General features: G+C 47.7%; 1 protein-coding gene and 2 pseudogenes across 1 annotated transcript; 1 reads left to right on the plus strand and 2 right to left on the minus strand.

The window, feature by feature from the left end:
• Positions 1-737: 737 nt before the first annotated feature.
• Positions 738-1,766, minus strand: LOC124664037 (annotated as a pseudogene).
• Positions 1,767-1,959: 193 nt separating this feature from the next.
• On the plus strand, positions 1,960-3,483 carry LOC124664038 (annotated as a pseudogene).
• Positions 3,484-7,553: 4,070 nt separating this feature from the next.
• On the minus strand, positions 7,554-11,067 carry LOC124661145. Its single transcript, XM_047199002.1, has 9 exons — positions 10,958-11,067; positions 10,320-10,682; positions 10,149-10,182; positions 9,704-9,913; positions 9,410-9,499; positions 8,707-8,772; positions 8,537-8,628; positions 8,403-8,450; positions 7,554-7,901 (listed from the first exon to the last, which is right to left on the minus strand). Exons 2-9 carry the CDS (start codon positions 10,658-10,660, stop codon positions 7,793-7,795), a joined length of 990 nt encoding a protein of 329 aa, XP_047054958.1. The 5' UTR covers positions 10,661-10,682; positions 10,958-11,067; the 3' UTR covers positions 7,554-7,792.
• Between the last annotated feature and the right edge of the window lie 1,737 nt (positions 11,068-12,804).

Here is a 12,804-nt window from a genome sequence, read left to right on the forward strand (position 1 = left end):
TTGTTAGAAGAAGCGAAAACAGAGGAAAAGGGTACTCTTGAACTCAAATCAACGAAAGTTAACGAGAGATGTAATGAGGGATTTCATGTGCAATAAAGTAATCCCTGCTATACTAGACAAGTGGCCGGATGAGGACGCGAGGGAGAACTATCTATATACAACAAGACAATGCCACCCCACACATCAAGCCTAACGACCACTGTTTTCCTACAAGTTGTTGCACAAACTAACTCTGAACATTGTGTTACTGCAACGAGCCACCTAATAGTCCTGATATGAACATTCTAGATCTATGCTTCTTTCGGTCTATTCAATCTCTCACCCGATTGTGAGAGCGCCTAAAAATATTAGAGAGCTGATTGAAGGCTGTGCGGGAAGAATTTGAGAACTATGAGGTGGATAAGCTAGCTAAAGCTTTCTAACATTGCAAACATGCTTGAGAGAGACTATGAAAAGCAAGGAGGAATTGCTATGACATCCAACACATGGGTAAAGATAAAAGGATAAAGGAAGGAAGACTCTCTATCTTTCTTACTTGCAAGGCTGATCTAGTTGCGAGATACATTAAAAATTATAGAAGAAGCACAAGCTATTGAGAATAGCACAAGCGGCAAAGAAGCAAAAGCGGAAGCGGCTTAAGCGAGTTGATAGAAGATGCGAGAAGCAAGAGCAAAAGAAAAAGCGAGAACGGAACAGCACAACAAGCATCTTGAGTAGTTTTAAGTTATGCAATACTCCGTAGTTATTTATGGATCATCTACAACAATTCATCTACATCCATTATTTATGCTACTGCGTGGATCATCTAGAACAATTCACGGTGGTATTGCTAAGCTCATGTTGAAACTTAACACACGGATCTGCTCTTGGAGTGTCCTTACCTCCATGTAGAAAGAGGTGAGCTTTGCAATATCTTTTTTCAGATGTCCCGAATAACAACAACAGCATGCACAGTGTTGTCAAGAGACTACAGTTGTGTGGTTTGTGAAGAGATATTACCTTGGACACATGCTCCAGTGTGATTGCATTAGGGATTATCCCCTTCCTGAGGTGGATCTCCACGTAGCCGCTGCTCCCCTTGAGTGGAAAGCACTGGCCAGGCTCCCCAAAGCTGGGCTGAATCATCTTCTGAGACTGATCACCAGCACTGCCTCCAGCACCAAATGGGAATGCAGAGAGAAGACCACCAGCACGTTTTCCAGCGTCATAGGGCTCGGAGTAGCGAGTAACAATCTCCCTGGCCAAAGCTCGAACCTGGTCCAGATCGAGGTCGCTCCCAGAATCCGAGACCAGGGTCTCCTTGATCTCACCCAAGAACGCGTCGAACTCGTCTTTCCCGAGGAGCTCCATCCCCTTGATCCCGCCGAGCGCGTGGTTGAGGTCGTCGGTCCTGGCGTGCAGCAGGTTGAGGTGCCCCTCGAGGGCGAGCCTCTTCTCGTCGAGCAGCGCGGCGAGGTCGCCCCGCGCGGCCCCGACCTCGCCGTCGATCTTGCGGTCGACGGCCTCGAGCTGCAGCTGCAGGCCCCGGAAGGCGCGGACGAGGGAGGCCTCGACGTCATCGACGCGCGCGTTGTATCCCGCGAGCGCGGCCTGGTCGAGCGGCGCGAGGGTGGCGAGGGGGCGGCGACGCTGAGCAGGGTCAGCCACCTCGGCCGGCCCGAGGAGGAAGGGGCCCTCTTCCGCCGCAGATATCTTTCCACGGGGACCCCCTCCTCGCCAGGGCTCTCCGCCACCAGAGCAGGCTTCTCCGCCACCTGATCTTGCATCGCCGCCACCTGATCCGTGGCAAAGATCGAAAAAAATGCAACCTTTTTCACGGATCCAGCCGGGGCGTGGAGATGGAGATGAAGTGCCGGAGATGCGGGCCGGAGGAGATGCGGTGGCGACGCGTGTGGAGAAGGCGGCGAGTAGTAGGAGAAGGGGTCGGGGACGGGGAGCGGCGGCGACGCGATGCCTACGATGGGGACGGGGTCGCGAGGAGCGGAGGAGGTTGCGAGGAGGAGTGCCAGGTTCGGGCGAGGTGAATCGCGACGGGGACGACCCTGTAGCAACGAGGAAAGGACGAGGGTTTTTTTTGCAAAATAACCGGCGCGTCGATTAAATCAGACCGGTCCCTCCGTTCCGATTTAATCGACGCGCCGGTTATTTTGCAAAAAAACCCTTGTCTCCCTCCGGTCCGATTTAATCGACGCGCCGGTTATTTTGCAAAAAAACCCTCGTCCTTTCCTCGTTGCTACCCGGTCGTCCCCGTCGCGATTCACCTCGCCCGGGCACTCCTCCTCGCAACCTCCTCCGCTCCTCGCGACCCCGTCCCCATCGTAGGCATTGCGTCGCCGCCGCTCCCCGTCCCCGACCCCTTCTCCTGCTACTCGCCGCCTTCTCCACACGCGTCGCTGCCGCATCTCCTCCGGCCCGCATCTCCTCCGGCCCGCATCTCAGGCACTTCATCTCCATCTCCACGCCCCGGCTGGATCCGTGAAAAAGGTTGCATTTTTTTCGATATTTGCCACGGATCAGGTGGCGGCGATGCAAGATCAGGTGGCGGAGAAGCCTGCTCTGGTGGCGGAGAGCCCTGGCGAGGAGGGGGTCCCCGTGGAAAGATATCTGCGGCGGAAGAGGCCCCTTCCTCCTCGGGCCAGCCGAGGTGGCTGACCCTGCTCAGCGTCGCCGCCAAGAACGCCGCCCCCCTCGCTACCCTCGCGCCGCTCGACCAGGCCGTGCTCGCGGGATACAACGCGCGCATCGACGACGTCGAGGCCTCCCTCGTCCGCGCCTTCCGGGGCCTGCAGCTGCAGCTCGAGGCCGTCGACCGCAAGATCGACGGCGAGGTCGGGGCCGCGCGGGGCGACCTCGCCTCGCTGCTCGACGAGAAGAGGCTCGCCCTCGAGGGACACCTCAACCTGCTGCACGCCAGGACCGACGACCTCAACCACGCGCTCGGCGGGATCAAGGGGATGGAGCTCCTCGGGAAAGACGAGTTCGACGCGTTCTTGGGTGAGATCAAGGAGACCCTGGGCTCGGATTCTGGGAGCGACCTCGATCCGGACCGGGTTCGAGCTTTGGCCGGGGAGATTGTTACTCGCTACTCCGAGCCCTATGACGCCGGAAAACGTGCCGGTGGTCTTCTCTCTGCATTCCCATTTGGTGCCGGAGGCAAGGTCTGGTGATCGCCTCAAAAGATGATTCAGCCTGCCTTGGGGAGCCCGGCTGTGCTTTCCACTCAAGGGGAGCAGCGGCTACGTGGAGATCCACCTCAGGAAGGGGATAATCCTTGATGCAATCACACTGGAGCATGTGTCCAAAGTAATATCTCTTCACAAACCACACAACTGTAGTCTCTTGACAACACTGTGCATGCTATTGTTATTCGGGACATCTGAAAAAGATATTGCAAAGCTCACCTCTTTCTACATGGAGGTAAGGACACTGCAAGAGCAGATCCGTGTGTTAAGTTTCAACATGAGCTTAGCAATACCACCGTGAATTGTTCTAGATGATCCACGCAGTAGCATAAATAATGGTTGTAGATGAATTGTTGTAGATGATCCATAAATAACTACGGAGTATTGCATAACTTAAAACTACTCAAGATGCTTGTTGTGCCGCTTCGCTTCGCTTTTTCTTTTGCTCTTGCTTCGCATCTTCTATCAACCGCTAAGCCGCTTCCGCTTTTGCTTCTTTGCTGCTTGTGCTATTCTCAATAGCTTGTGCTTCTTCTATAATTTTTAATGTATCTGCAACTAGATCAGCCTTGCAAGTAAGAAAGATAGGGAGTCTTCCTTCCTTTATCCTTTTATCTTTACTCATGTGTTGGATGTCATAGCAATTCCCTCCTTGCTTCTTCATAGTCTCTCTCAAGCATGTTTGCAATGTTAGAAAGCTTTTAGCTAGCTTATCCACCTCATAGTTCTCAAATTCTTCCTGCACAGCTTCAATCAGTTCTCTAATATTTTTAGGCGCTCTCGCGATCGGTGAGAGATTGAATAGACCGAAAGAAGCATAGATCTAGAATGTTCATGTCGAGACTATTAGGTGGTTGTTGCAAGTAACACAATGTTCAGGTCGCTTTGTGCAACAACTTGTAGGAAAACAGAGTCGTTAGGCTTGATGTGTGGGGTGGCATTGTCTTGTTGTATATAGATAGTTCTCCCTCGCGTCCTCATCCGGCCACTTGTCTAGTATAGCAGGGATTACTTTATTGCACATGAAATCCCTCATTACATCTCTCGTTAACTTTCATTGATTTGAGTTCAAGAGTACCCTTTTCCCTGTTTTCGCTTCTTCTAACAGCTGCAGTTTCAGTGACAAATGGCCATATGCCTATTTTTCCATCAAAAGTGCAAACCTTTTTTCCATCAATAATGGCAAACCTTGGCTTAGCCACAGCAGTTAAAAACATAACCTTCCCTATACTGTTCTTATTATGCACTGTCCGATATGGGGTAGGCTCTCCAGGGACTAGATAGTACACATTGTTTTTCTGTGTCAAGTCAAACAATTTTTGGTCGATATGAACAAAATTGTCCATTTCCTTGAAGAAAACACTCATATCTGTCATTGTGCACTCTTGGAGTATAAACATACAGAACTTCAGTCTTTCAATTCTGTTAGCTGGCTTTAGAGCTGGCTTCAAAGTGTTTGAGCAGCGATTTAGTTCACCCCATTCTAACCTTCGTGCAAGGTTGTTCGGCTAACATTGAGTTCCCTTGCTAGAGCTCTGGCTGTTTTTCTTCTATTCAATGGGATTGAGGTTACCCTGGAGAGCTCTAGATCTTTTCTCTTACGTCCAACTCTGCCTTTTTTCTTCGATGAAACATCTACGTAATTTGTTGTCGTGCATCTTTCCAGATTTTTTCAACTGTACTTAGACTTGTCTTTAATAGACTAGCAACAAGCTCCTTGTTTTTTTTATCCACCTTTCCATCTCTGGTCTGTATAAATTGCATTGCAAAGTAAGCTCCAAATCTTGCTTGGTCTGATAGGTCTTTTCCAGATGGCTGCCCAACACCTCCTGCATCATTGACTACATGGCCATTATCTTCTTCGAGTACTTCCACTTCAACCATGATGGAACTGCATGACAAGAAGAACAGATAAGTACTCCCTCCGTTCCGGAATATGCTTGTGCAAATCTGATGATGATGCTTGTGCAAATATGCTTGTGCTTATGCAAATATGATGATGATGCTTGTGCTTGTAAGAACTATGCTTGCAAATCTGCTGATGTTTGTGCTTGTAAGAACACATGTATGGATTGAGTTATCACAGTAATAGCATTGTGACCAATAAAAAGAGGTCCACTTGATTAATGGCTAGAGGTTTTTCTTTTTGTTAAAACAGAAAATGGTACCTGCGCCAACACTGATCAACTTCCTGGATTAACGTGCTGTACAGATGTTTTGCTGTTGGAAGTACTGTCAGCCTTTTGGAACCAATTCTGCTATGCAATGATCTGATGTGAAATTTGGGTTGAAAATGCTGCACGAGTTATGTGCTCTGAGGTTACTTTGGTACAATAGGTTTCACTATCTTTGGCTGTTTTACTCCTTAAATATGCTTATCAAGCTCTTCGTGTCCAACTGATTTCTGTAACTGTGGACTAGCCCTGACTAAATGTGCATATCCAGTGCTCTCTCCCTCGCTCTCCTACATCTGCTACACCCCAGATGTAGGGCTGGCTGGCCCCTCTCCCATCCTCTCCAACAGCAGCCAGTGCTGAGCCGCAGGGTGAGGGTCTAGTAGTCTAGGTCTATCTTTTTCTGTTGTATTATGCTTTTGATTTACAGTGAGCATTTTAATCATCTTTAAGAGGAAAACTCACATAATTATGCATCATTATGCTACCTATGACAATGTTAGAGCGTGACCAGACGTGTTGTTTACACGTTTTTCTCCCCCAAGTTAATAAAAAAGGGACGGAGGGAGTAGCTGTTTTTAGACGCAGCTATTACAAAAAAATGCAATTAAAACTGTTTAAGCACTGGAAAAAAATTCCTGGGTGTATATCCGAAAATTATTTCGTACACAAAACTTTTGCGGAAAAAGATATTTTGCGTAGCCTATGTAAAAAAGATAAAAATAATGCCTCATGAAAAGCTATTTTGGAGCACCGATTTTTTTTTTTGTGTAGCCACATAATTTTTATTTTTTGAGAAACTTTGTGTGCGAACATAGAATGTCTAGGTGTACACCCAAATATTTTTTTCAGAATTTCCAGATATTTGAAATATGTTTTCGGGACAATGGGTGCATTTGATTTTTGCATTGTTTTTTCTTCTTCTTACCGAATATGCATATGGCCATATTTTGAATTATGACTTTACACAGATTCAAGCTACAGCATGATTCACATCTGTAAAAAAAATCAACTTATCATATTCTTACAATTTTAAGAAATACATTTCGAATATGGGGTGGACATCAACTCAGGTGACAAAAAATCTGCAGACTGGTTTGGATGCACAGAATTTAGCCGTGGAATTGAATTGGACCGAAATTCCAAATCCAAGGTGGAAAGGAAATGGCCTCCATTTCAATTCTGTTGTTTGGGTGTACAAGGTATTTGTTGTTGGAATCAAATGGTGGCACAGAATTCTAATTGCTGTTTGGATGTAGCCTCAAATTAGAATTGGAAACGGGGCAGGGAGAGAGGCATGAAGAGGTCACCGCATGGCGATGTTCCCCTACTGGCCAGGGACAGGCGACCGCCCAGCGCCGCGCCGTTCCCCTACAGGCCAGGGAGAGCCACTGCCCGACGCAAATCCCCTACCGCTGCTGTTCTAGGGTTAGGGCGAGCTCATAGATGGGCCATCAGAGATGCGGATGTGGGCGAGGAGGGCGGGGGAAGTGGAGAGGAAGACGACGGAAGGGCGGGGACGCGAAGCTCAGAGGAGGACGGAGGGATGTGGAGCTCAGAGGACGGCGTGGAGATCGAAGGACGGAGGGGACGCGGAGCTCAGAGGCCACGCGGCGGCGGCGGGGGAACGGCGGCGGGAGGGGGGGGGGCACGCGGCCGGGGACGGCGGCGGGCGGCGGTGCCACACGGCCAGGAAACGGCGGCGGGCGGCGGTAGAGGCCTGAGGCGAGGCCTCGACGGGAGAGATACGAGGAGGGTGACGAGCGAAGGGGTACGCTCGTTTCCGAGCATTTCCGAGGTCGCTGGCTCGGAATGTTTGCCCGACTATTTGCACAGGAGATTCAGAGCGTGGAATTTTGGTGGGTTTCCACGCGGAGATTCCAAGGGCAAACCAAACGGCGGAATTGGTCCATTTGGCCCAAATTCCATTTCCATGCTCCAATTCTACGCAACCAAACACAGCAGCAGCAATGCCTGCTCATCAATTCAGACTTCCTACCGCCCTTTGCATTCTACCACTTGACGCCACGCCACACTGTGAGTGCGTGTGGGGGTGAAAACAGGCAACTACTGCGAAAAAACAGGACGGCAACACCAATTCAACCAAAGCAGCACTGAAATGGTGCATGCCACATGTTGGACCGTACAAATTTCTCCACTGGAAGTTCAGCAAACAGAATGAAACGAACAACTCGTGCAAAGAAGCTATGAATCTCAAAATTTTGGGGGGACATATGCCGTGTCAATTACTCAATTTACACACCCACTTTGAAGAAAGAGACTCGTAAAGAGCTCGTGGTTTCTGGGTACAAGGAATCACAGGCACCTAACTCTGAAGAATGTAGCTAAGTATGTCCCAGCAGCTCCGTGTAGTTTTCAGGACAAGGAAAAAAATGGGAATAAATTTTAGCAGTATGTATATGTGTATCTTCTTGTCTACGTGTAGCTGTTACAGAAGCACCTTTGCAGCAGAGATTGTTTGAGCCTCAGAACAAGGGCAAAGAGACCGTAGCAAGGCAAGTGCAGCAACGCTACCACCAAGTACCTGCCATGAGTACAGTATCAAGATCACTGCAGGAAGTATTCTAGAAAAAATAACTGTGTGTGGCAGAAAGCCTTACAAGTTAAAACAATACGCCTTTACAGTACAAACCATCCTAATCAAGTGAGGCGACTAGATTCTGTTATAATTTAAGTGCAACGTATGGCACAGTATACAAGAACATAAAATATAAACTACAATGTCAAACTGGTCATATTTCTGTTGCACCTTCTCATCTGTTCACTAATCCGTATACCCTGAAAAGTATCCGCGGAAATAACCACAGCCCGGATAAATGTCTAAGGCGCAGTCAATCTTAACTTGAAAAACAGTTCATCCTCAAGAGTATTTGCATCGCTAATTATTTGTTGTGTTCGGACTATCAAGAGGTTCTACTTTCATCTATGTATAAATTCTACGCAACGATACCAACTCAGTTATGCAGCAGTTGCGCACGTTAGAATGCCATTCAGCACTACAGAAGTACATCTTTTCTCTGCTTACCATATAGGTGCTCCAGGGTATGTCAAGTCCAGAAACGGGTAAGGCCACCTGAATAAATTGAATAATATAAACACATGAGAAAATTATACTTCAATCGTATTTAATATAACGGGAAATGTAAGTTAAAATGTTACCAAATCGACACATTGGCATGGATGATCCACTGAGCAGTAACAAATATGCCTGTCCACATCATGAAATATGCTATTCTGAACCACGGGAAACGCTGCGATTACAGATATAATAATCAGTATAAATATTAGTTGGCTGTGGTACGGTTCAAGTTCTGGCATAAAATATTTACCAAGCTATTAAGAGTGGCGTCACCAATTATGAAGACAGCATTGATTGAATGTGTTCCAATCAGCAACTGCAGTATGTGATCACAAACATCAAATAAGAAATGTAGCAAAGAATAGGTTAACAACCCACTGCAAATAAATTCTGTTCTGAGGTCGAGTGTATTAAGGCCCAGATGAAAAAGGTAAAGTACCACAATGTCTGATCATGTTTTTTTTTTCTTTTTCTTTCACCGACCAGACCAAATAACTAATGGAGCTGCTGGAAGCAGTACTTCAACACTTATCATTATAAATTGTGTATCTGTCTTGCACAAGTGCAGACATGTGCAATCAGTAAGAACACCCACAATGTCCTATGGCAGAAAAAAATGACCTAGAGAGGTGACGCAACAAAAAAAAACGAAGATTTGGCAAAGATGTTAGAACCACTCAGCCATTCATGAAGGAAGCCTCCAGAGTCCAGACAAAGACAAAGTCTCAACATTTGCAAGACCGAGAGTAGCACGCTATCATAAAGAATAACAAGAAAAACATGGACTTGGAACATTTGTATATAGTCTCTTATGGTTTTGCAAGTAATTCTGGAATAAATACTACGGTAAAATTAAGGTAGATACACAAACAAGTGGCATTGGTTCTTCCCATTTCTTCAAACAAATAGATTAAAGATCACATACTTCCTGAAATATGTGATTGAATACTCACAAAATTCATATCATATTGATTGCGGGCAAGGAAAGGGTAGAGGATGAACCAAAACACCAGATCAGTAATCATCACAGCACCTGCATTCGTCTGAAACAAAATATTAAATTGCGTGGGTTAGAACTTAGAAAGAACAGAAAGAAGGAATTTTAAAAGAATCACAGATGTGTCAAGCAAAGAAACGTCTATATGATCCTGATTGCCCGTTTCTCATTTCTGCTGTCCAGCAGTTCATCTACATTGTGCATTTTGTGTTCAAATGTGAAGCGACAACAATTAGGCACGGCGAATTACCTGAAACATGATTTGGAACAGGTAACCCCAAAATCCTGCAATTTCCCGGCCATCATGTGTTCTACTGAAACAAGAAGTCTTAGTGCCATTGTCATATCTACTTTCCCCTGTTGGAACAATGATATATGAGCCATGATCTGCACCAGATCCATCCCCACTCGTCCCGTAAGCATGCTGATAGCATCCATAAATTGAAAGCACCGAACCAAGCTACAGATGAAGAAGGTGTACGTTAGAGGCATCGCCTAGTAAGTACCAGCGGAATGCACAATGAGAAAGCATGCACGATTGATACTTCATGTTATTCAGTCAAAAAGTATCTCATATATTAGCTAGTACTTGTTTGGCAGGGAATGCTTTTATTCAGTTACAGGTGTAGGTAAGAATAGCTGCTAGTAGTAGTGAACACTACATAGTAAGTAAGTTAATAAAAGCAAAGACATACCCCAAAATACAAGGTGACAAGCAAGAACGTCCACCTGTCAAAAAGTACAAAAGAACCATAATCAAGAAAAGTTCTGAACATTACTCTAGTAAGAAATGATCACTTGCACAAGGAAGAGCGAAAACGTTGGTTTACAGGCATTATGACCAAGAAGGGTGAAGGGTGGCTTACTGGGTGTAGTAGAGGAAGACGGTCCATCCATCGACAACAACATCATAGGTAATTATGGAAGCCATAGTGAAGAAGGACACGAGGCGAAACGCCAGCAGCCATCCAGGGTGGATCTGCTTAAGGCAGGGCTTCCAGCAATCTTCAAGATACACAACTCCCGGCCCGACCCTGGGCTGCGCTTCCTCTGCGTCTGCTCCGTCGCCATTGCCGGCCGGTGAACTGGGCCCCTCGTACTTCCAGATCAGGTAGCAGGCCAGCGCCATGCATGAGTAGACCCAGGTGGCGCAGAGCAGGAACTTCCAGTTGAGCCAGTAGCTCGGGTCAGTGGTGTCCATGAGCATGGCGGATGACAGTGGTTGACCCCTGCCACCAGATTCACAATAAATTGTATCAGCCTGTCACTGAAGAATGTTTTCTTGCCGACAGAGGGAGAGATCACAGTGCTCAATTTCCTAATCGCCGAACAGCGAAAGAAAGAAAAAAGGGAGTGGCAACCTGGCACCCCACGGAAAAGGCAAACCTTTGCGCCATGATTCCATGGCCCAATCCACGCCCACATAGAACACGGATAAACAGCGGGCATCAAGCAGCTTGCGCAGAGGAAGGGGAAGAGGAAGAGGGAGGCGGAGGTAGATTACCTAGTGATCCGTCGATCGAACCGCCGACGGGGAGATCAGGCGCTGGCCGGGAACAGGGCCGCCGCCTCCCCGGCCGAGAAGAGAAGTAGTGGGTGGGGGAAAGAAGCCGCGAGCCAGCCGCTCCTCTCAGGCGCTCGCGTCACCGCCTTGTGTAGTCCAAGGTCCAAGCTTCCGCCTCTTCTACCTCGAGGTCCAACTCTGCCGACTGGTTTGCTGTCAGATCGGAGAGACACGCGCGCATCAGTACAGTACACAGTGCAGTAGTACAGCAAAGAATCGTAAATGCGGGCGACAGGATCAGGGGCACGTGACGGATGAATCTTGGGATCTTTACCCGGCGGCGCTGCGCTCTCGGGTCGCCGGCGCCGGGGATGGTTCACGATGGGTCGGGAGGCCTGTACGGCTCTCACTCTCTCGCGGCCACAGGTGCAGAGAAAGACAGAGGAGGTGCAGAAACGTGGAAGCCGGCGGAGCGCAGCCACGTATCCGGATTCCGGTGTCTGATTCCAGCGTGCTCCACGCCCCGCACGGGGTGTGGTGAGAATGTGAGATGGACCCGGGGATCTCTCTGTCTCGCCGACTTGGCTTGGCGTGCCTGACTCGTCGGCGTCGTTTGCTTGTATTGGTTTGTCTTCGCGACGCCCGGCCGGCCGGCGTGTCGACAAACATGTACCTGTCCGTCCCTCTCTCCTTCCTTGACCGGTTGGTGCTCGTACCATCCTCTACATAAGTTTGACAACAAACACATTTTATTTCAAAATTCATAACTAATAACAAAAATGAGGATTTTATAAAATCGTGGAGCAAACGAGTTGCCAACCGTTCGATTCGTGAAGGGGTGACTGACGGATAGCAAACTCCGTGGCTGTGACTTTGCCACGTGGCAACTTTAGTTGGTCTGTGTCGTATCGGTGTCATGCTATTTCACTAGCACCAGAATCACAATAACAAAATTAGCTAAAATGCGGTCCAAACCATGTTAAAATTCCTAATTATCATGATTGCCTCGGCCATGTGGCGGCCGCCACGCTCCCTGTGAACACATGAGGGTTGGGCCTGACACGTACTGCATTTTTTTCCTAGAAGCATAATAAGGCTCCAAGCTCACGTGTATAGATTGTGAAGTCACATGTCCAAATAGAATCGCTGTAATCAGGGGTGATTTTACCGTGCCTACCCTCAACCTTGGGCACGTGTCCATGCTTCGCGACAGTGCCCCAGGGAGCTCTAGTCATGTCCTACAATGGATGGGTGACCGACACCCGAAAGAGCGGCCACATCGGTGGTAGAAGCCATGGTAGTTACTTACTTGTATCATAGATTATGGATCGAGCACACTTCATAGTAGTTTAGAAAAATGCCTAGAAATTAGGACGATCTCATCCAGGACCTCGCTTGACTTGTAATTGGTTGTTGCAATGTGGGTCCAGTTATTTCTTGTCCATATACAATGGATAATCTGATGGTTGGAGATAGTGGACTGGGAGTGAGGATGAAGACGGTTCCTCTTTGTGTAACCCTGACTCTGCACACATGGATTTTGATTTCGATGGATCATCTGCTAAAGGGACTACGGACGCTTACAAGAGGGTACTGCCCCCACCACATAAAATATTGCACTATTGTGTCCCTGAGTATTTGTTAGGCCAAAGCTTTTGAGACATTTATAACAAACTAGGCCGAGCAGAAGAGTGGATATGTTGCAAACCCGGCTATCGGAATGACATTCCACTCACTGAACAGGCTTATGGACATTATTATTGCATTGTAGCGCTACATCTGAAAATTCCTTTTCTTTTTCTTAAACTAGTGTAGGTGATGGTGCATGTAAAAAAGGAAAGTATTAT

This window comes from Lolium rigidum, chromosome 6 (genome assembly GCF_022539505.1).
Source record: "Lolium rigidum isolate FL_2022 chromosome 6, APGP_CSIRO_Lrig_0.1, whole genome shotgun sequence".
NCBI lineage: Eukaryota > Viridiplantae > Streptophyta > Magnoliopsida > Poales > Poaceae > Lolium > Lolium rigidum.